This window comes from Dromiciops gliroides, chromosome 4, assembly GCF_019393635.1.
Source record: "Dromiciops gliroides isolate mDroGli1 chromosome 4, mDroGli1.pri, whole genome shotgun sequence".
NCBI lineage: Eukaryota > Metazoa > Chordata > Mammalia > Microbiotheria > Microbiotheriidae > Dromiciops > Dromiciops gliroides.
Window position 1 is genome coordinate 254,431,442 of NC_057864.1, and position 24,305 is coordinate 254,455,746.

Genomic DNA, 24,305 nt, shown 5'->3' on the forward strand with positions numbered 1-24,305 from the left:
TCTCCTGGTTAGGTCTGAAGATCAAAACAACAGCAGCTCCTCTCTCTCTCCCTCTCTTCTGTCTCTATCCCTCTCTGAGAGTCTCTCCCCTTTCCTGCCTCTCTCACAGGAAGGGTGGTTCTATAGCAATGCCAAGTCTCCAATTGGTTCAACATATAATAGTCCCCATTTTAATTTGGCCAGGCCCATGTAGGGGTGGGGGAACTCCTAGGTGGGGGTTAGGTACTTAGTTTGATACTTTGACTTGATAAATGTTTTTTGTGCTGTTTATTCTATAATCTCTTAAAGTACATGCCCATCTTCTCTTAGGCTTTTAAAGCTTGCATCTTTTCAGTATGACCATGGTGAAGCAAAGATGGGGTTATAAAAACACCAAATCACAATTAATTCCTTACACACGTCAATCACCCACTGCATAAGAAGGAAAACAATCACTGGAACAAATGTTATTCAGTCATTTTTCAGTTACGTCCAATTCTTTGTGAACCTATTTGAAGTTTTCTTGGCAAAGATACTGGGGTGGTTTGCCATTTCCTTCTCTAACTCATTTTACAGATGAGGAACTGAAGGAAATAGGCTTAAAGGACTTGCCCAGAGTCACACAGCTAGTAAGTGTCTGAGACCAGATTTGAACTCAGGTCTTTCTGCCTTCAGATCCAATTCTCTATCCACTGTACCACCTAGCTGCCCTGGAACAAATACATTCAAACAAAACAAATCCACACATTTGCCATGTCTACATAGGGCTGTCTCACTCTTCATTTATAGAGATCCCTCCTCTGTCAGGAGATGGGCTGAATACAAATTGTAAGTATTCTGGAATCATAGTTGATCATTACACTGAATAGAGTTCTTAAGTCTCAAAATCGATTTCCACCCAATATTTGTTATACTGTGAATTTTTCTCCTGTTTCTACCGACTTCACTCTGCAAGAGTTCAAAATGAAGATAGAATGACCTCCACTCCTCCTATCCCTCTGCAATTTCTATACTATTCTACTGGAAACCCCTCTCATTACATGAAAGACTAAGTTCTGCCAACCCCATCACTGCTCTGATTATACCTAATGTGGCTTTTGCTCCCTCCCTTGTCTTACATTTCTTAGATCACCACGGTGGAACAAAAATCATTTCCAACTTTCCGTTTATTTGACTCCTTCTACAATCCCTGGTGATAGTATAATTCTCAGAAGATCCATATTTTGGCCCCCACCTCCCATTAAATGTAAATATTTCCTCCATAGAAATCTTTTCTGGTCATTTTATTTTTCCTCTTTATGTCTCTCTTTACTCCTGTATTTGAATTTCACAGTCTCTAATCAGTTCTTCCCCTCCCCCCTTCTCCTCCCTCAGCTATGCTTCCATTTTGTGAAAGATCCATTAACTTTTTTCCTCTATAAGATTACTCTCAGGTTGCTAGGACTCTTGGTAGTAAGTCCATATCTTTCCCTCAGACCACTATCTAGGCCCACCCTGCTCCCACAGTTTACACTTTAGACATTTGCACAGAGGGCATTAAGTGTGATATTGGACTGGAAAGATGATTCACTGCAATTTCTTCTTTAATGTTTCAATTCCTACTCCATCTGGTTGTTTTCCTCCTAGATCACTATTGCGACCTGGGCTGTACCATTTCCTCCTATTCTATTATCTTGGATGGTCTTCCTCTCATTCTCTGTCCAATCTCACTCTCATTGTGTGCACAAACCCAATCCAGACTGACTTTCTTCTGAGGTCTTTAGCTGGTGAGGTAACATTGAGTCTTCTCTTATGTATCAGCTCATGCTTAGCTAAAATCAAGAATCACTCCCAATGCTCAGAGCAAGATTCCCTTGACCCCCAGTTACTTTTAGAGAACCAAATCAATCTTTGACTGACTGGTCTTTGACCCTCACTTCACCCAAAGATTCTTATCACCTCACTTGTTTTGATCCAAGATGACAACAGGGCTCTGATGGCCTGATGACTCTATAAGCATGTATTCCTTCCTTACTTGTCATCAACCAAATAAGTCCAGTGCAAGTCTCCAAATTTTATTGAACACCTACTATATGCTCCCAAGTAGAAGGAGCATAGATAAGTCACATCTGTTGTATTCCATCATGGACCTGCAGTTTTGAAGGAGTCCTTAATGTGGGGGGCATGTCCTGAATCCCTTAGAGAATCTGGTGAGGTCATTGGGCCCTTTGTCAGAATAATGTTTTCAAATATGTAAAACAAAATACATAGTATCACTAAGGAAAATAATTATGTTGTTGTTCAATCCTTTCAGTTTCTTCTAACTCTTCATGTCTCCTATATGGGATTTTCTTGGCAAGGACCCTTGGCTGTCAAATGCTAGTGTTATGGGGAAAATGGAGTAGGGGGTTTGGGTAGTTGTTAGGGGTTTTGGGTCCTTAGGAATTCCTCTTTAAAGAATTACACCCTCTTGCACACAAAAGCAGTTAGAATAAGATAGTAGTTTATTTAGGGGGAAGGGAAGGGAATGGAAACCATGCGAGAAGTCCCTGGACTTCTCATGGGGAGAAAGGCATGACACAGAGGTGGCTCTGAAATACCAATCTCCTCGAGCTGGAGACAGGCAGGTACTTTTATAGAGGACTGATGGGGGTGACCATCTGACTATGGAAAGTTCCCTTAGTGAGGGAGGACCATCCCCCACTGGTGGTGGCCTGGAGGAATTGGGTCAGGGGTAGCTGCAGATCTCTCAAGCCATCTCTTTCCTCTGGACACAAAGGCTGCAGCCACACCCAAACTTATCTCCCCAGGGTTGAGGGAGACTAGAATGAAGGGTGGAGGTCCTGAAGTTATCTCAGTCAGATCTGGTTCTACTTATCTCTTTAGGTATGTCTGTCCTTTGGATTAATTTCTCAAGGAGGTTCTTTGATGTGCCCCAGAGAACTTCTGGGGTGCTATGGGCCCATAACATTTCCCACTTCTCTATATATAAGGAAAGGGGACGAGAGTTCTTCTGAAACTGCTTCAGGCTGAGCGGGGTCGAAGAGATCACAATGTGGGGGAGGGGGAGGGGAGAAGTGGAGAAGGCCTGGTCCCAAGTGTGAGGAGCTGTGAGGTCCAGAGGGTGGGAGGAGACATATAGGCACAGTGGGTAACTGCCATGAATCCTTGAGCCTAGATGGAACAGACTTAAACAAAGATTTTAAAATAAACCAGGGCAAAAAAATGAAAAAGGGTTTCTCAGATAAGGAGTAAAAAGTGTTGTTGCCTTTTTTTTTCCCCCAGTGGAAGCTGGAAAGGCTGAATGCAAGACAGGGCATGGCCTGCCTTACAAGAGTTAAGTAATCAGATCAAAGCTTAGTTCTGTGAAAGGCAGTGTCCATCTACATTTTAGGGTCTGTCCCAGATCCCTACAACTTTGTGCCTTGATTGAATGGTAGGACCTGAATGAGAGAGTAAGACAGTGGTCACCCCTGAATTATCCCTAGACTTGCCTCCTATGTCACAGTGGGGCTGGCCAGAAGACCAAACTACAGGGAGCTGGGTTTTTGCTAGGCCAGCTTCTTGGGGGCTGCACTGGGGACAAAGAGGTAGGAGAGCTGGCCTCACCTTTGTGGGGTGCCCCCCACTCCTGTGTCCCAGTTTACTGCAGCTGCCAGAATCTCAGCCACCTGGAGATCTGCTGGTAGCAGACATGATGGCTGCTACTATTAGCAAGGCTTATTCTGTGGAGCTAGCAAGAGCCATCTTTTCTCTCTCTTTGGCTACCACAATGTCCCTGTTAACAAAAATCTTAAAAACAATATCAAGGAGTTGTGAGGATGGGGGGACCCCAGTCTAACTTCTGGAGTCCTCTCCTAATGTCAAGAGCAGATTGGCTGATAAAAGGAATATTGAGGACAGTTATTCTTACATCTCTTCCTGGATCTAGAATGGTATATTTCTTCAGAGAGTCCACGAGGAGACTCATGAAAAGAGCTAGGTGTTCCTCAGGCCCCTGTGTGATCTCCTTCATCTTTACCTTTTCATAATTGACTTGTTTCTTAACCCCCTCCCCCCTCATTCCCTCAAACAGCAGGTGACCATGTGGTTCCTATGAGCCCTGTCTTCTCTATTATGATAATCCCATCTTGGGTCTACAGCTGGAACAGCTGTAGTTCCAGGAACCCCAATCCAATTTCCAACCTGCGAGTATTCATCCCCAACTTGTACCACCAGGTCCCAAATCTTTTTTTTTCTCATTGGGGGTACAACAGCTGGCAAGAATAATTTGCAAATCGGTCCATGAAAGGTCAATCTGCAGTGTCACAGACTTAAAGCCATCTATGAACTTTGTGGGGTTTTCTGAGTAACACCCCAATTTCTCTTTAATCTGAGATAAACTGCTCATGGAAAAAGGAACATGCATTAGTGTTCTACCCTTCCCAATGGGAAATTCCCTTAATCAAAGCAAGAGAGAAGTGGAAGATGCTGGCACGGACCTGGGTGAAGCCTGTTGGGGAGGGAAGGAGGGGGCTAATGGAATAGGTGGCTTGGGTGGAGGCAGAGAATTGGGTGGAGGAGCCAGGTTAGTCTGTGAGGTGGGTGGGGGAGGGGTAGCAGTCTTTGGCTGTGGAGTGGGTAGAGGAGGGGTAAAGGAGACTGGAGGAATGGATGCAGGCAACTGCAGATTAGGTAAAGCAGATGGGAACAACTGCTGAATGGAAAAAATAGGAGAATAGAGAACGTATTGGAGCTCTCCCAGATTGTGACAGGAGTACAACTATGTGGAGACCACTGTTGGGTGGGGCAAATAGAAGAATAATGACGTCCACTTCCAGTGTGGCCAGAGCTTGGCTGTGGAGGGCATAGGGGATTGGTTCTGAGATCAGCCAGTGGGCAAGGAGAGGTCTCAGTCATGGACCGGTATGACAGTGGTTGACCCATAGGTATGGAAGCAGGCAGGGAAGAAGTTAGGGTGGTGTGACCCTGGGCAAGTCACTTAACCCCCATTGCCATTCAAAACAAACAAACAAAAAAAGAAGTTAGGGCGAGGAACGAGTAGGGAATGAGGCTGAGGAGCAGGAGGGGAGGGGGTACCAGAAGAGGTGCCGGAAGGGTTAGCTAATTACTTGGACTTGTGGTGTTTTTCTACCAGCAAGAGGACATTATCCTTTATGGCCATACAGTGTTACAATAACAGATCATGCATCTCTTTCTCAAGTTTGTAAGTTCTAATTTAGTCTAATCTCTTAGGATGCACCCCAGTGGTGAACCTTTTGGTACACCCCCTTTCTGCCCCATGGCTGCACCCAGATATTGTCCTGTCTAAGGAGAACGGTCTGAATGTGGTTCAGACGTTAGACTGAGCTTTCTCAAGGGAGGGAGATTCTGGCTGCCTGTCTTGTGGAGGAGCAGAGCGCTAGCCAGGGATAGACACACAAACACAAAAGTTCTTACCCAGAAGCATGGAGTCTAAGGGTCTGAGCGTGGTTCAGACATCTGGCTGAGCTTTTGGCGAGGGAGGGAGACCCAGGCCGCCCGTCTGCTGTCACGTGCAAAAGCTGACTGTCTCTACCTCTCTGTGACTCAAATGGGAGGTTGAGTTGGGTGGGAGAGGGAGAAAGGAAACCCAGAAGGGAGGTTTCAACCTCCAGGTTTTGTGTGCCAAGAGGAAAGAGGAAATGTCCTGTAATATTCAGTGTTGGGGGCCAGTTTATATTATGGGGAAAATGGGGTAGGGGGTTTGGGTAGGCTGAGATCCCCAGTTCTAGGAGAGCCGCATGAGGAAAGTACAAGTAGGGAAGTAATAAATATTCTGGAGTGATTGTATCATGAGTTTGAGAGCTTTAGTAATAAGTATTGTGAAAGGAGAAATGGAATGTCATGGGATTCCAAGAGAAGGGAGGCATCAAATCTAGTTGGGTGAATCCCACAAGATTCCGTGAAAGAATTAAACTTTCTAAATGGTTCTAAGGGATAAATAGGACTTGCACAGGAGCCCAAGGAGTAGGACCTTATAAATAGGCAGAATAGGAAGGAGCAGAGGTAGGGAGGTGAACAAGAACCTATTCTAGAGCAAATGTGTCCAATGCCATCCAGAGCAACATTTGGGCTGCACACAACCCACAGTATTCCCAAGTGCAGCCTGAACCAGATAAAGATGTAATTGGTAAATAGATAACAAAATAAATAAAAACAAATATAATTCAGATAACATTAATGATTGGGCTTTTTTGTCATAATGTAGCACACAGGGATCCTTATGTACAGAGCTGGCAAGCATTCAGACTGGAGTTTTATGCATTGATACAGAGAACATGAAGAGCCCAGTCTGACTACAGGGGAGAGTCTCAGTGGGGAAATAGAAACAAGAATGGATCAATAATTGAGGGCCACACCATGAGAGTCCTTGAATACCAGGAATTTGAACCTCATTTCAAAGACAACGAGGAGCCATTCTAAAGCTTAAGAGGGACAGACTGACTCACCTACAGAGCAATTACAAAGCCAGGGATAGACATGGCAGAGGGTGTGGGGGTGTTAGCACAAGAGGAAAGAAGAGGTGAGCTCAGAGGTCCACTCAGGGCTGGAAGGGCAGGCAAAGGGCTTCAAGGATCTGGGTGGGGGTGTCAGCATATGATGGTGGATGGATCCTTTGTGCAGAGAGGGAAAGCCCCTCATTGCCTGTGGCCCAGGCAAAGCTCAGCATGGCAGGACCATGAATCAAGTTGGGATATTCATTGAAATGATTTCATTTCATCCCGGGCCATTTGGATGCTGAGAAAGCTCTCAGTGGCTCCTTCCTTTCCCTGAGGAAAGAAGAGAAAGTTTAGATAACAGATCTGTCCCCATGGGCCTACAGCCTGAAATGATTCCTTTTCCCCCAAGCCTGGCACCTCTTGTTTTCACTTGTCACCCACATCCACCCAGGTCAGAGGTCTAGGCTGAGACCCCAGCCCCAGGGGCATAATCAATGACAGGGAAAGAAACCCCAAACAACAACCTGACCCAACTAGCTGCCATTTCCACTTTCTCATTACCCCACATTCTTCCCTCTCCTTTGGGAAAACAAGCTCAGTGTGTCTCTTGCAAGCCCTCCCCAAGGCCTCCAGCTCACAGTCCCTAGGACAACACCACAAATAGGTATGTTAAGGGGAGAAAGCATGTGGGTCCCTAGGATTCCTCTGTAAAGAATTACACTCTTGAGCAATTCCTACTTAGGAATAAAAGAACATGTTTATTGGGTCCAAGAGAAACTGGCCAGGAAGAAGGTTTAATACACTTTCCTCCCCACCTAGCCTGGGGAGCGTCCTTTTATAGGGCTAAGATGGCATGGGTGAAATGTCCCTTATTGGGTGATGGGTTGGAGGTAGTATGGTGGTGAGTTGAGATAGTCTGTTCATGGGTTGTGGGCAATCTGCTGATGGACGATAATTCTGTCCTGGTGAGTAGCAAGCAGTCTGCTGCTGAGTGGTTTCTTTGTCCCCTCCAGGTGCAGCCACATCTAACAAGATTACCTCATCAAGGGGGTGAGGATGACTGTAATGCAGGGTGGTTGTCCTGGAGCCAGCTCAGTTTGATCCTGTGCTGCTTATCTCTTTGGGTGTGTCTGTCCTTTGGTTTAGTTTCAAGAAGGTTCCTTGATCTCAAGGGAAAACTCCTGGGGTTTCAAGGAAAAAGTTCCTTGACCTCCCCAGACAATCTCTGGGGTAACCAGGGCCCATAATACTCCCATAACAGCTACTTATATTCAGGATGACATTTCTTCACATTTGTTTATCACTGTTGGCTTTTCAAGGCATTCTCAACCATACCACCTCAGAGCCTGGCCCTAGGAATGAGAGTTTTAGAAGTGCCTGGGCATCTTTCCTTCAGTTTGTTGCTGAGGGAGCTGCTTCTCTCTGGGGATTGAAAAGGCCATGCTTCTTGGTCCATTTAAAATGAAGTCAGATTGTGGGACTTTACTCACCTAGATACCTGCATGTGCTCATGAGAACAACCAGAGCTGTGAAGATTAGGCTTTTGGTCACAATGAGCCAAGACAGTACCTGGATAACTGGGTAACTGGTGCAAATGGAAGAATGTGATGGCCTAAGGGAGAGAGTAAAACAAGTGGGAGATGTCGAATATAAAAATATAGTTTTTACATCTGCCTGTCTCCTACAAACAAACCAGAGAAATAATCTTTAATCTCTCCTACAAAATTAATAAAACATATCAAAGAAATTATAATATCTTATAATATCTCCTATGAAACAAAGCAGAGACAGACAGGAAAACATAATATCAGTTATGATGTGGGGAAAATGGGGTAGGGGTTTGGGAAAGGGATGGGGGTTAGGGGTTTGGGGTCCTTAGGAATTCCTCTTTAAAGGATTTCAGCCTCTTGCACACAAAACCAATAGAATAAGATAATAATTTATTTAGGGGCTGGGGAAGGGAAGGGAAACCAAGAGAGAAATCCTTGGACAACTTCTCATGGGGAGAAAGGCATGGCACAGAGATTGGCTCTGAGATACCAATCTCCACAAGCAGGAGACAGGCAGATACTTTTATAGAGGACTGATGGGGGTGATCATCTGACTGTGGAAAGTTCCCTTAGTGAGGGAGGACCCTCCCCCCTGGTGGTGGCTGGAGGAGTTGGGTGAGGGGTGACTGGGTTCTCTCAAGCCATCTCTCTCCTCAGGACACAGAAGCAGGAGCCACAACTAATCTTATCTTCCCCAGGGGTGAGGGAGACTAGAATGAATGGTGGGGGTCCAGGAGCCAGCTGCACTGCAATCCTGTTCCACTTCTCTCTTTAGGTGTGTCTGTCCTTTGAATTAGTTTCTCAAGGAGAAGGTTCTTTGATGTACCCCCAGAGAACTCTGGGGGTGCTCTGGGTCCATAACAAATTTAATATTTTGTTGTCCCAAGAAGAAAGAAATAACACATGATCATGTGTGGAGTCTTCCCTAAGAGAGAAGCTCAGAGACCCTTCTTTCTAAGGGTTTTTTAAAGTTACTTGGCTCACAGGTTACAGAAATAACTTCATTAGCATGATACAGATAAATCAGTCAAACAATACAAATCAGTTTAACAGCTCAACTTAAAGCAGATTCTAATGAATAGATAGGTGGAAATAGGAACAGGTATTATCAAAGACAAGGAGGTCTCTTCCTGGGTTAAAAAACTAGTGAATGGGAATTTTAAAGGGGCATTTGGGTTTGCTAGGGACTGTGTGATTGCTTTGAAGTCTGAGCAAAGGGCATCTTGCTCCTATTAATCCAGGGTCTCATAAAATCCATTTGGATAGTAAAGCACCTCCATCAAATCCAGGTGATTCATATATTCATATTAACAGAGATAACTGGGGTAGGGGGCAGGGAGTGGAAGTGGGGGGCAGAGTGACACTTCAGGTTTAGGCATCAGCACAGCTGTGGAGGTTCCCAGCATTCCTTCTGTTGATCATCTCCTGTGTCTGCTATATCCTGTATAATTTATCCTGTGTATTAATTTTTCTACAGAATTGTTTACATGTTGTCTCCTCCATTTTTCTTTGAACTCTTTGAGACCAGAGATGATCTTTTTTTCCTTCTTCTATAACCCCAGAACTTAGCATAACACTCAGCATACAGTAGGTACTTACTAAATTCTAGTTATCTTATTGGCTGACTGAATGATGGAATCCATTTAGGTACTGTTCACAGTTGGTACACAGTGTTTTAATTATGAAGGATTAATGGATTGATGAAGAACAGGAAGCCCCCTTGGTTCCTTGCAGAACCACCAACAGAGTGTGGGGTTAAGGGAATCAAAGAATAAAGAGGTAATGCAAGGTGAGACACCAAGGAGAGCTAAGGTAAAAGAGAGAAAGAAAAAAAAAAACATCACTCAGTAGGAATCTTTATCACAACTTCTCATTAATTTTTGACTTTAGGATGGGTAAAAATTAGATTTGTTTTTGTTGAGTTTTCTGTTTTCACAGTGGCCAAAAGGGGGACTGAGGTCTTTGACATGAACAGTTATGAATTAAGTTCCTGCCTAGAACCAGGAGATGTACTAGATAGGGGAAGACAAAGACAGAAATTAAATGATCACATCCTACAGGAAGCTTCCTGGTGTTCTGGAGGAATGACAATACATACACCATGAAGTGAATGCAAAATTGTAACCAGATAAACACAAAGAAATATTGGGAGAATTTACTGGCAATTATGGGGGATGCAGAAAGTCTCTTGTAGAAGGGGAGGCTTAAGTTCACCTTTGAAGGAAGCTACAGATAATTAAAAGTGGAGGTGAGGAGGGGTTGCAGGCTAGTCATGGGACAATGCCAGTACACAGGCATGGAAATAAGAGATGGCATGTCATGGGTGAGAAAAAGCAAGTAAGACTGTTTGGGTGGAACATGAGGGGTGTGGAATACAACCAGGTTCCATAAATCTGAGAAAGTTGTCTGTAGCCAGATTCTGAAAACTGTTAAATACCTAATACAGGAGTTAGGATTATATCCTCAAAGGAATAGGGAGCCTATAGAGCTTCTAGAATGACAGAGCCAGATCTCTGCCATAGGATGGGATCAGTTTTGGCAGATGTGGAGGGTGGGAAAAAGAGGGGAGTGACTGGAATAAAGGTGACCAAAGGGCTATAATTAGGAAGCTATTGAAACAAACAGCCTGAGCAATAGTGGATAAGGGCCTTACTTAGGGTAGTAGTCATATGTGTAACAATTGGAATGATGCCACCTGCTGGAGACTTACTGTAGGAAAGCTTCACCATGAGAAGAAGGGACCTGAGGGCAAGACATGTGGCTTTTCTTTGGCATCAGGAAGTAACGTTTGCTTGTGGGAGGAAGAGGGGGGAAGGCTGGTGTTTTCGCTCTTTTTCATCAGGACCCTGGTGGAGAGTGGGGCTAAAAATGCGCTCTCCCTTTGATAGATAGATGAATCTAGGCCTTTCTCTCTCTCTTCACCAAATTCTCATTCTCCTTAATAAATGCTTAAAAGTCTAAACTCTTGCTAAAACTTATAATTTATTGGCAACCACTCATTAGATATTTTAGACAGACTAGCTAGAATTTTAGCCCCTTACATATGAACGTGGAAAATATGACTGGAGCCAAAATGTTGTGGAATGGAGGCAGAAGGGACAAGACATGGCAAGAGACTAGATATGGGGAGGGGAAAAATAGTCAAGGATTGTGCTGAGGATGAAAGCCTGTGTGACTAGCAGGATGGTAGAGCATTTGAGAGAAATAAATTGTGAATCTGGGAAGATGCTTGCTTTTAGGAGAAAGTGTTGAGATCTCTTTCTGACATGTAGTGTTTGAAGTTGTTAGAGGACATCCAGTTGAAATGGCCAATGAGAAGTTAGTGCTGTGGGTCTGGAGTTCAAGATGGATGAGGCTGGGTTTTTGGCTCTGGGAATAATCTGTTCTCAGATGATAACTGGATTTATTAGAGCTAATGAGATGAAGCAGAGATAATGGTAGAGTCACTGAGGCCAGGAAAGAGCCATGTAGACTGATAAACTGGGCAGAACCAATAAGAGCCATGCAGAATTTGGGGACTGGAGACCCTTGTGATGCAACGGATCTTGAGGAATGTAGAAAGAGAAATACTGAGAGCCCAGGCAAGATTCTAGGGACAAGCCAGTACAGAAGAAGTCTTAGGGAAGGATTTTGGTGGGATGCCCACAGATAGGAAGTGGGGCTTGAATGATAAACTACCAAAGGAGGTTGAGAAAGAGTTGCCTGAAGGTGGAGCCAAGATAGTGGAGAGAAGTCAAGAAGTTACCTGAGCTCTCCCCAGGTTCCTTCAAAAACAATGTTAAAGGGGCAGCTAGGTGGTGCAGTGGATAAAGCACTGGCCTTGGATTCAGGAGGACCTGAGTTCAAATCCAGCCTCAGACATTTGATACTTACTAGCTGTGTGACCCTGGGCAAGTCACTTAACCCTCATTGCCCAGCCCCCTCAAAACAAAAACAAAACAAAAACAATGTTAAACCAAACCTCCAAACAGGTTCCACAAAAAGATGGAGTGAAACAATTTTCTAGTTTCTAGTTTCTACTTTGGAGGGACTTCAGCAAAGGTCTGTCTCAATTGGATGGAAGGTGAGGGCAGCCCAGCTCAGGCAGTGTCCAGGCTAGCAACCAGGAAGTGCTTAACCACTACACAGATTAGGAACTGAAGCCCCTTGGTCCTGCCTCAAAAGGCTAGTGGCACTGAAGGTCAGCTGTGAGGCTTCTAACCACAGCAGAGAAGGTAAATTGCCAGCCCAAGAAATGGGCACAACTGGAATAACTAGGTCAGGACATGTCACCAAAGTGGGAAATCCTTGAGCACCAGAGGCTGCAGCAGAGAAAGCCATTGAAAAGTCCCCTGAACCCCAGTGCAAAAAGCTTGGGACAGTACACACTGTGCCCAAGGAACAGAGCTCAACTTCACCAAATAGGGCACGGCTAGGTGGTGCAGTAGATGAAGCACCAGCCCTACATTTAGCAGGACCTGAGTTTAAATACAGCCCCAGACACTTGACAAAGTCACTAGCTGTGTGACCCTGAGACAATCACTTAACTGTCATTGCCAGGGTATTATTATTCCATGTCATCACTCTCCATGCAATACTCCCCAATACTTCCAAATTCTATTCCTCCCTCTCTCCCCAACTCCCCTTAAGAACACAAGTAATTGAATATAAGTTATACATGTGTAGTCATGCAAAACATTTCCATATTAGTCAGGTTGTGAAAGTAAACAGACAAAAAACTTTAGAAAAAGAAAATTTAAAAATTATACTTCAATCTCTATTCAAACACCACCAGCTCTTTCTCGGGAAATGGATTGCATTTTTCATAAGTCCTTTTGAGTTGTCTTGGATCACTGTCTTGCTGAAAATAGCCAAGTCATTCACGGCTCATCTTATAATATTGCTGTTATTTTGTATACATTACATTTCACTTTGCATCAGCTCATGTAAGTCTTTCCAGGTTTTTCTGAGAGGATCCTGCTCATCCTTTCCTCTAGCTCTGCCAATAAGGCTTTTGGGGCTTGAGATCCATTTACATTCCCCTTCAGGCTTCACATGTAGTCATTTTGACATTGTCCTCATGTTTTGATCTTCTCTGTCACCACAGTAACTTTTTATAGAATGGCTTTTTTCTTTTATTTTTTCTCATTTTAAGCCTATTTGGTGAACAGTTTATTTGTTTTGTAGGACAATGACAGTAAAGTGACTTGCCCAGGGTCACACAGCTAGTAAGTGTTTCAAGTGTCTAAGGCTGGATTTTAACTCAGGTCCTGGTGAATCCAGGGCCAGTGCTTTATCCACTGCACTACCTAGCTGCCCCCTATTTGGTGACTATTAAAGTTTAGCTCTGCTCCTGGGGCACAAGGTGTACTGTCCCAAGATTCTTGCACTGGGGCTCAGGGGACTATTCAATGGATTTCTCTGCTGCAGCCTCTGGCGCTCAAGGGTTCCCCACTTTGCTGACATGTCCTGGCCTATTTGTTCCAGTTGTGTTGAGTTCTTGGGCTGGCAATTTACCTTCTCTGCTGTGGTTAGAAGCCTCACAGCTGGCCTTCAGTGCCACTATAGCCTTTTGAGGCAGAACAAAGAGGCCTCAGTTGCTCATCTGTGCAGTGGTTGAACACTTCTTGGTTGTTAGCCTGGACACTTCCTGTGCTGGGTTCCATCCAATTGAGACAGACCTTTGCTGGCAAAATGAGAGTATTGCATGGAGAGTGATGACATGGAATAATAATACCCTGGCTTTTCAAAGCCTCAATTATAGGGGTGATCCCTTCTATTGCTTCCCTAGAAAATGGATACTGTGGAATGGAAGGGGGTGGTCCCCCCTTAACTTTAAAGGTAACAGGCATGGCAGACTTAAGGAGCCCCACCTCATTAGTGGATGAGGCCCATAAAGACTCAGGAATGTCCGAGGGAATTTTGGATACCTCCCCTACTGTTCCTTGAGCTTCTGTAAGTAAAATTGGTAATAAATGAACAGTATTCTCTGGCAATTGTAGGGAGACAGCCCCATCTGGAGCATAAGATATGGTTGCTCTAAGCTTGCAAAGGAGATCATGACCTAATAAATTTACAGGGGCATCAGGCATGAGTAAGAATGAATGTTGGGGCAGCTAGATGGCACAGTGGTTAAAGCACCGGCCCTGAATTCAGGAGTACCTGAGTTCAAATTCGGCCTCAGACACTTGACACTTACTATCTGTGTGACCCTGGGCAAGTCACTTAACCCCCATTGCCTACAAAAAAAACAAAACAAAAAAAACAAAAACCCCAACAACAACAACAAAAAAGAATAAATGTTCCACTGTTAAGGGCCCCATAGATACCATGCGAGGGTTCAATTTTGCCACTCTCTGGGTTTTTCCTGAGACTCCTACTACATTCAAAAATCCTACAGGTCTACACCCAGGGTCTGGTTTGCTTACCAATACTGATTTAGAAGCTCCTGTGTCTAGCAGACAATCGTAATAAGTCTCCCCCACTTTTAGGGTGACGTGCAGTTCTTTACTCTGGGGAGGTGAATGGACTGGTACGAGGGCATTAAAAAAAATCTGGATCTGGGAATATATGGCTTTCATTATCTATGTTCCATTCCTCCCCAAGACCCCATCATTCCTGTGCCCTCCTCTGAGGGGGACCTTGGTTACCATTATTCTGGTACTGCCTTTCTGTAAAAAGTACGCCAGTTTTTGAAGGACCACCCTTTTGGGGAGGAGACTGTGAAGAACGGCCGTGTACTCTACCTCCGTCTGTTAGGCACTCCACTTCCGGGGTGCAAGCTTAAAAGGCAAGGAGAGAATGGAAGGTCTTTTGTCCACTCTCCTTGTCCACTGGTTGAGCTGCACACACAGATGCTGACTGAAGTGCGACTTGGCCAGGTTCACCGTAACAGCACATGCTTGACGCAGCTCTCAGCTTCAGAGGTGGCCTTGGGTTTTTTGTGAGCCCTATACGGGTTTTTGGTGAGTTTTATATGGAATATAGACTAAGCTTAGATTTAAGACTATTTGTTTGTATTTCTACCTTCCTATCTCTTTAATCAACATGACCTTATAATTTCCAAACAATAAAAGCTCTAACTAGAGACCAGAGGCTTCTTCCACTTACTAGTCTGGGAGATAAATAAGGGAAAGGTTAAAAGGGGAGGTTAATGCTCTAGTATCTAATTTTAAATCTCACATTTGGGAGCAGAGAGGGGATAGGTGGAGGAAGATAGTGGGTTCATTTTCGGCCTGCTGAGTCTGAATTGCCCACATGAAATCCATTTTTTGATTTAAAATAGTTATTTGATGATGTGTGACTAGGAGTCAGGAAAGACTAGGGCACAATTCACACAGGCACACATATATACATATGCATATATGTATACATATACAGATAATGTATATAGGTACATATATGTCTATCTGTCCATCTGTATGTGTGTATATATACATACATACATACACATATGTGTATATATACATACATATATACACACATATACATATACATATACACATACATATATATACACATATATATGGGGAGCTAGGTGGCATAGTGAATATAGCACAGGCCCTAGAGTCAGGAGGAACTGAGTTAAAATACAGCCTTAGACACACACTAGCTGTGTGATGCTGGGCAAATCACTTAACCCCAATCGCCTCAAATATCCGGGGCCATCTCTAGTCTAGATCTATATCTTGCCACTGGACCCAGATGCCTCTGGAGGAGAGAATGATGTGGGTTACTTCCCTCACTTAAATCCAATTCACTGCAAATCATGACATCACCTCCTGATGTCATGATCCTCTTTGAGAATGAAGAAGAGGGGCAGCTAGTTGGCACAGTGGATAGAGCACCAGCCCTGGAGTCAGGAGTACCTGAGTTCAAATCCAGCCTCAGACACTTAACACTTAGTAGCTGTGTGACCCTTGGCAAGTCACTTAACCCCATTTGCCTCACTAAAAAAAAAAGAGAGAGAGAATGAAGAAGAAACAAAAACAGCCATGCATGTGTATGTATGTTTATGTATATATGCACATATGTATACACATGTACATATGTAAATATATCTGTGTGTGTGTCATCTGAATAGACAAGATGATTTAATCACCTAGAATTAATTATCTGTTGCATCACCTAGAAAAAGGCTTCTTCTTTTGTCCTGGAGTCCTTTGTCAGTCTGAAAAAGCCTATGGACATACCCTTTGCAGAAGAGTGCTTTTAAATGCCTAAAATAAAATATTTAGGGTTACAAAGAAAACCTTTTATAAAGCAATAGAATTAATAAAATATTTTTGTAACAAGTTCATGGAACCCAGGTTTAGAACCTTTGATCTAGAGAGAGATTAGAGAGATGAAAATCAGGATCAGGCTAGATCAGGAACACTCAGCCAGAAGGGGCAGACATGAAGGATAAGCCACCAAAGGAAACTGAGAAGGAGCTGAGAGGAGGTGAGAGATCAGAGAAAGCAGTTTCATGAAAAGCCAAGAAAGAGTTTCCAAGAGAAGGAGAGATGAGGTGGGGGTGGGGATGATCAGCAGGGGGAGTATTAAGAAAAAGGACAATTAAGAGATATTTGGTAACCTTGGAGAGAGCAGTTTAATCTGAGTGATGAAGTCAGAAGGGGTCTGAGAAATGAGTGAGAAGGGAAGTGGCAGCAACAAGAACTTTCTTATGGGCAGGCAAGTTTTAAGCAATCTTTGTTAGGAGGGAAATTTTCCTTGCTTCACAATTTTGCCTAGTTCTTTAATCTCTAACAGGGGGAAAAAAGAAAGACAATCAGTGAGGAGGGAATGCTGCCCAGCTTATCAAGAAGAGAGAGTTGTTTAACAGAGGAATATGGGGCTTTGTCTGGTTCATCTGGAGATGGGGGATGTGATAAGCCTATTGTCCAAATTTTAGTGGTTTGGGTGGGGGAGGGATTAGCATATGACAGATGTCAGTGTGGGTTCAGGACTGAAAAATGCCAGGCTAGGGCTAAAAGAAATCAGACTTCAAGCCAACCTAAACTTTAAAATGAGGGAAAGAGGGAAGGGTAATAAGTTCACTAGACCCAAGGCAACCCTCAGTTCCCTTTGTTTGCCCTTTTGTTCTCCCATCCAGAATGGGAGGCTGGAAAGAGGTCACTTAAGACCAATAGTCTGAGGCAGCACAAGTGAGACCCACATGACCTTTTGAGGCTGGGAGCTCTTGAGACCCAATGGATTTCCAAAAAGGAGTTATACCTGCTGGTGACCAAGGGGGTGGCAGAGGTGGTGACAGGTGTCTCAGTGGTAGTTTGAGAATGTTTGATGGTCCTCAATGTTGGGGCTGAAAAAAGAATGAAGTAAGGAAATCCCTGCCCTTGACCCCACACCCTCACATGACCCTTCTTCCCTGGAGGGGCCAGAACAACTGGAATGCTGGTCACTGTGAGCTGTTAGGCCTTGAAAAAGCTTAGGCATCACATGTATGCATGCTGTGGGGTAATATTATAGAAGATCATATCCTATTCAATATGTATTGTCAAGTAGTCTAGTCTATTGTTCCTATGCCTAATGCTACCATCAGACTCCCCCAGGCATTCTGATGGCCTGACCAAGGATTTCCCTATGGGATGCTTTCTCTATCTCCAGGAATTGGGTGGAGTTGGTGTCCAGAATGAAGGCCACACTAATAATTCCCAGATGGAAAACATTTATAATTAATAGAGTATATTTCCCACACTAGTTCTTACAATTGTACCACTCCCCACACAGGCCTATTTTACAGATGAGTCTAAGAGAAATGGAATGACCTCTCAGGGTCACAAGCCAGGTCATTTTTACAACTAAGACTTGACCCTAGTTCTATGCTCTTTCCATTAGAACCTGTCAGGATCTGCTCCAACACCACAACTGGTGGGAACCCCTCTCTCCCTCCCCCCACCCCTTGGCTCATGGGACCAGAGCTACAGGCATCATAAATCAGTGAAGAACAATTCCGTGTGTCTGTGTATGTGCTAAGAGGTCCCTATGTGTGCCTCTGTCTGTAAAAGTCACAAGCACATTTGTATGAATGAGGGGGAGGGTGTGACACTAAACACCCAAAACATAGAAGCCCCAGAAAAATCATCTGCTCTACATGGGACTGAGACCAGGGAAGAAAATACCTCACCAGGCCCAGGGCCCAGGGGACAAATCATGGTGGGGAAAGAAGTGAGGGGAGGATGGGAATGGGGAGGGGCAGGAAGCTGAAGACCTGAAAGAGGGGGAGCAGCTTCTCCCTGGAGACCAGCCTAAGCTCCCATCCTAGCCCAGGGTCATATTCACAACAGGTGCCTCCTAAGCTCTGCTGGAACTGAAAGGGATTGAGTTGGAAGGGACTTACCTGGAGAAACCTGGAGGCTGATTGTCCTGATAACCTCAATTAAAGGGATGTCCAGGTAATAGATTCCACATGAATAGTTGCCTGAGTCCTCCACCCTAAGCTCAGACATACTGATGGTCATAATGCCAGTGTTGTGGTTATCCTTCAGGGAGGCTCGTGGGTCCCAGATTTCCAAGAGAGAGCCTGAGTTCTTGGTAATTAGTCTATCACACACCCCTCCATTCTCTCTCCACTTACACCAGGTTTTCCACCTCCTCTCATATATTTGGGGATTGTATCTGCATCTCAGTATGAGTGTCCTCCCCTCCTGCAAATTCACTTCTTCAGGCCCTTGGCCCTGGGAGCCTGAAAAGCAGATCTTCAGGTCAGGGGGAGCCCAGCTGGGCCTCCCTTGTGTCCTCTCCCTTCCTTGACTGAAGAATAAGACCAAGGTAAGGGAGCTGATCTCCCATAATAACATTCTTTTCTAAGAAAACATGGTTTATAGAGCCAGCCCCTCACCCAAGGGAACCTCCTACTGAGTGCTGGGCTACTGAACAATTAGCATCCAGTTCAATCCGTCTGTCTCTTTCCCTCCCTCTGTGCCTCTGCCTCTTCTCCTCTCCCCCTTCTCTGTCTTTCCTCTCTTCTCTCTCCTTTTCTCTCATTTTATATTTCTAACCATAGCCATGTATGTATATGATTGTCATTTTAAAATTTAATCTGCATTATTAATATTTTCTCCATCCCTTTTTAAGTCATCAATCAATAAAAGAATAAATCAACTCTTCCTTTGTATGTGCTGTTTGCCTGTTTTCAAAGTGTAAAAGCTTTCACTGGAAATTTAACAATCAGCTCTTAGAAGGCAGTGTGAACTGGCTCCAGGACACCACTGTTCTTATGCCTCCCCAGTCCTTCATACTAACACAACATTGCACTCCCTCCTTTCTCTTCCTCTACTCTCTCTTCTCTGCTCCCTATCAGTCATCACCTCCATGCTTCTCTGACCTCCTCCTTACCCCCAGATACCCATTAACAGCAAAAGCAGTAGCAGGAGCAGCAGCAGCAGCAGTGGGTCTGCCTGGGCCATCATGCCTCCATGGGTTCAGAGGCAGGGGACATGGGAGGTGGTCTCTTCATGCTGTCCTTGGCCTGATGGGTGGCAGGAGGGTGTTGGTCCTGATTCTCCACTGCCTGATTCTGAGCCACTGAGAGGAAAGAAGAAGGAAGAGAGAATGGGGGAAGCCAGGGTTGGGGAAGTGAGAGGAGTGGAAAGAGCAGAAGTGCTGACCTCAGAGCAGAAGGGAGAGAGCACTTATTCCTGGGTGATTCCACTTGTCAGGGCTCTGACCCCTAGGATGACCTAGGGACCCTCTTCAAGGAGAGCCTTGGAGCATGATTTCAGAGAAGCCTGAAAAGATTTGTATGAACTGATCTATATTGGAGTGAGCAGAACCAAGAGAACATTGTGCACAGAGATTGCAACACTGTTTGCTGAAGAACAAACAACTACAATATGTTGAAATTCTTTCCTCCATAAATACCTGAGAAGATGGTGAGAGCTACCCCTCTGCATGTACAGTCTCCTGGACTTTGGAATCTGACCAGTCCACATCTGTTTGTAGGTTTGAGACTGAGCTTAGTGTGCAGGGAGAGCATCTGTTGTTCTTAAAGATGATTAAGACCTAAACTGTGGCCATGTAGTATGATCCTCAGTCATGTCAAGTCCCCTGTGGGAGAAGAATGAAATCTGGCAGACACCAGGTGGGTACATGAATACCCCTTCTAGCCTAACTCGTAAGTGATATCATTGGGTTAATACATTCTGCCAACCTGCAGATTAAATTAATGTAACATAAACTAATTGATGTTGTCAAGGGTAACTTGTTCAATATCCCAGCTCTGCCCACTAAGTAAAATGGGAGAAATCTATGGTGAGATTGTCTTTTAAGAAGAGCTGGGAAGAAGCCTAAGGCTGACTTTCCAAAGTTTTGATCTAAATTAACACAAATGCTTATAAAGGGAGTTAATAACTATCTTTGGTGGAATTCCTGAGACTGGTATTCCCAGGGCCTACCATTCATTAGTAGGGGAGAGGAGAGATTACAATTAGCCACAGAAGGGAAAGTAATCCAAAAATTTATCCTTACTTCACTCCTGTTAGCAGGGCATGTCTGATACAAGAGCTATCTGTGTGTTGTAGACAGACTATTTCCTCAGTCTACTGAATAGTGAGATGGCTCCCTTGCAATAAATTCTGGGCTCCATGCCTTCCCTCCCTTACTTGGAAAATGAGGAATTAGAGGCTCAGAGGAGACAAGGGACAAGTCCAAACCAGGGAGAAGCAGATGTGGGGTAGACCAGAGGCCTCCCAGCTCCCAGGGCAATGTTCTTTCTAACACACTATAGTTATCCCACCCAAAGACCATGCAGCAGCATGCTGCTCCTGCCCCCTTTCTCATGGCAGGGTCATGCTCTTCAAGAAAAGACAGGTGTCATTTTTTTGTCCCTTACAAATGTGGCCTTTGGTGATTCATGGCTGGGGGAGAATCCCTTTACTAGAACAGAGCAGCTACTCTTATTTCTACTCCAGAATAAGGGGCAGAGCCAAGCCTGGGATTGGGTCTGTGGAATGGGAGGAGGGATTCCTTGTGAGCCAATTGATGAAGAATGATGTGTCAGTAAGTGAATCACCAAGCATTTATTAAGTACTTGATGTGGCAGAATGTCAATAACCATTTATTCAATCAATTCAATAAACATTTATGAAGTGCCTACTATATGCCAGGAGATATGTTAAAGTGCTGGAGTTACACATAACCATATGAGACTCTTCCTGCCCACATGGAGCTGATAATCTAATGGAGGAAGACAACAGGCATCTAAGGAGGGTCCAGGGAGAGGGAGGTAGGTGATGGGCAGGAACTGAGATCCCTGGACCTGTGTCAGGCCCCCCCCCCCTTTAGTAGTGATTTTGGAGGGGGAGGGGTAGCCAAAAGAGGCACTGTAGGTAGGGAGGTGGAAAGATTGGTGATGTTACCAGGGGAGTTGGCCTACAAGGCCCATTTCCTTGGAAAGTCTCTTTCCTCTTCAAGTAACCTCTGAGACTGAAGAGCAAGGGGTCAGTGTCTTCAGAAAGATAAAGGTTAACAGATGACAGCTAAATGTGAAAGTAAAGGTAAATTGGGAGTTTCCTGTGAAGAGATAAAATTAATTTTCTCTGGGAAGGGATGGGAGTTGGAGCCAAAACACCAAGAGTTGTTTAGAGAGAAGGGATTGTGAATGACTCTGGAGAAAGGAAATGGGGCCCTAAGGTAGGAAATAACTAGTATTAATGGTGAGGGAGGGAGAGGGAGGAAAGTACAGCATAATGGAATAGGATAAACTGTTGTTTGTCCTTCTATCTCTAAGAGAACCATAACATCAGAAGGTGACATCATGACTTGCAGTGAGTTGGATTTAAGTGAGGGAGGGCTGTGCAAAGTCACCAATCTTATGCTCTCCTCCAGAGCCACCTGGATGTAATGGCAAAATTATCTATCAGGATCAATGGAGATGGCCCTGGATGTTTAAGGCAATTGGGGTTACGTGACTTGCCCAGGGTCACACAGCCAGCAAGTGTCTGAGGTCAAAGTTGAATTCAGGTCCTCCCAACTTCAGGACCAGTGTTCTATCTACCTAGCTGCCCCATACAGCAAATAAAATACAAAACGGAAGTAGCCCTAAGCCTCCCCAGTTCCTGCATCCACCCTTTCCCTTTTCCACTCCTCTTTTTCCCTTCTCAGCTTCCAGGATTGCATCTTCAAGCTCCAGACCATTCCAAGGTTTCCTAGGTGCCGTCACCATCCCTCTCCCTCAGCTCCTTTTTCCAAAGGCTAAAAATGTTTCATTCTCTGGAGAAAGTTCTCTGGACCCTGCTATTCCTTAAAGGTTGGCTGCCTTGGGGGTGTGGGGTCCAGGAGAAAGAGGTGGGAGGAGGGCAGGGGAGAAGAGGTTAAGCTTGTTGAACTCTAACTGAGGGGTGGTGGAGGAGGCCCCTTCCCTTGGACTAAGAGAGAGGAGAGTAGGGATGGGGTTTATTCTGATTCTGGCTTTGAGGTATGGGAATGGCGGGGAGGGGATCCTGTCCTCTATCGTGGAGGAGGATCTTGCTCACTTCCACCTCACATCTCACCCTGGAAAGAGGCAGAAGCCCCTTCAGGGTGGTTGTGGTCAGTCCTGAACATTCTGAGAGGGTGGGGTCTCACAGTGGGGTCCTCCCCAAGCAGAACAGAAAGAGGAATCAGCAGGGAGAGGGAGGGGAGCCTAGGAGTCTCAGGACCCCTGCCTCTTCTCCTCCTTTTCCCTGCCTGTCTGACTGAGGGCTTCTCCTCCTCTGCCTTGGTGCACATTCCTCCTGTTTTGCAACCATTAGCGCCTCCTGCGCTCTCTGCTCTGCTACTTTTCCTTTTCCTTCTTTTCCCTTCCCCCTCCATCCCTCCTTCACATTCTCTGCCCTTTCCTGTCCTTCATCCCCTCCAGCGGGCCGAAGGATCTGGAGTGTATGGGATAATTATGGATTTGAGTCAGATTAAACTCTGAGAATGGAGTCTGAAAGATACCCAGTCCCCCTCCCCTGCCCCAGTATAGTTAGTCTCTCACTTTGCCTAAAAGTTCATTGCTTGTTAAATTCTCACTGAATTCTTTAAGTTTTATTGATGAGATAATGGACTTGGGTCAGTTCTGTAAACTCTGAGGATGGGGTCTGGAAGATATCCAGCCCCCCCAGTAAGTTTTATTACTTGTCAGTTCTACCAATTAGCACTATTTACTTTACTTCTTCTCAGTCTCCCCACTTGTCAGCTACATCTTATGTTTATGGCCTGTAATAAAAGTTGTGTCTTCAGCCTATCTGGAATCCATCACATGTCAGAGCCCCCGTCCCTGCCAGAATCAATTGCAGTCAGATAAGGAAGTGATTCCTTCCTCTCCTTTTCTTTGACATTCCTCAGACTCATTACCCCCTCCCCTTTTCCCCCTTGTTCTTGGAACATGTATACATGTCTCCATACATTGATCACGAGCTAAGCACACATCCTGGTTGAGACAGGATTGGATGTTAGATGGTGAGCTCACCCTAGTGCAGGTGGGGACTTCCCCCCCACCCCCACCAAAATTACTATAAAAACTCAAGGCATGTATTAGTTATTGCAACTCAATTGGTCATTGAGTTTGCCTGTTCCTGCAAGAATGTAATAAATCTGTCTCTGCTTGACTTGGTGGTCTCCTCGAGTTATTTGGGTAAACTGAGGCAGTTTGTTCCAAACATGGAGGATTACAGCAGCAGGTTAAATTCACCTGGTTCTAAACGTTGTTCCATGAGCCCTCAGCAGCCTCTGAGCAGGGGCCCAGGAGGGGACAGAGCAGGGAGGATCATGGAGGATAGAGTGACACTCTTCTCAATGGAGCCTGGAGATCAGGCAGGTGCAGGAGGAGGTGGGAGTCTGGAAAGCAGGAGGAAGTCATGTTTGGAACAGAAGGCCCTTGTCTCTTACCCTCCAGAGACACAGGAGGCAGGAGAGAGAAGGTGCTCAGTCAGGGAAGGACCATTTACTAAGACACTGTACTAAGTGCAGGGGGTACAAAGAGAGGCAAAAACTGGTCCTTGCTTTTTTTATATAATATTTTTGGTGGGTGAGGCAATGAGGGGTAAGTGCCTTGCCCAGGGTCACACAGCTAGTAAGTGTCAAGTGTCTGAGGACAGATTTGTACTCAGGTATTCCTGAATCCAGGGCTGGAGCTTTGTCCTCTATGTCACACAGCTGCCCCAGAGTAGGATTTCTTCCATCCCATCTAGGTGGTGTCAATCCCTGAATTTTCAGCCAACATCTTATCAAGGGCCATCCTGTTTTTCAAAGCCATTTTGCTAGTTACAGCCAGTTGTTCAGAAATACCCTCTACAGTGTCCCTTCAAGACTGGCTTTATTCCTTGGAAAATTCTGTAACAAATGTCATGGGGAAAATAGGATAGGGGGTTTGGGATAGGGGTAGGGGTTTAGG

At 44.9% G+C, this 24,305-nt stretch overlaps 2 protein-coding genes across 2 annotated transcripts in view; both read right to left on the bottom strand.

The window, feature by feature from the left end:
- LOC122752894 (trem-like transcript 4 protein) overlaps nucleotides 1-24,305 on the bottom strand; it is an 89,046-nt gene that overhangs the window by 41,558 nt on the left and 23,183 nt on the right. The gene's annotated exons all lie outside the window — the stretch shown is intronic.
- On the bottom strand, nucleotides 6,174-19,455 carry LOC122752896 (natural cytotoxicity triggering receptor 2-like). Its single transcript, XM_043999864.1, has 5 exons — nucleotides 19,296-19,455; nucleotides 18,288-18,632; nucleotides 17,165-17,249; nucleotides 7,910-8,031; nucleotides 6,174-6,749 (listed from the first exon to the last, which is right to left on the bottom strand). The coding sequence occupies exons 1-5, from the start codon at nucleotides 19,357-19,359 to the stop codon at nucleotides 6,730-6,732; spliced, it is 636 nt and encodes a 211-aa protein (XP_043855799.1). The 5' UTR covers nucleotides 19,360-19,455; the 3' UTR covers nucleotides 6,174-6,729.

Coding starts and splice junctions, on each gene's coding strand:
- LOC122752896 (XM_043999864.1), bottom strand. CDS start 19,359: ATGATGGCCCAGGCAGACCCACTGCTGCTGCTGCTGCTCCTGCTACTG. Junction 8,032..17,164: donor ACCCCCTTGGTCACCAGCAG/GTATAACTCCTT, acceptor TCTCTCCCTTAG/GCCATCACATTCTTCCATTT. Junction 6,750..7,909: donor GAGCACATGCAGGTATCTAG/GTGAGTAAAGTC, acceptor TTCTTTCCTCAG/GGAAAGGAAGGAGCCACTGA.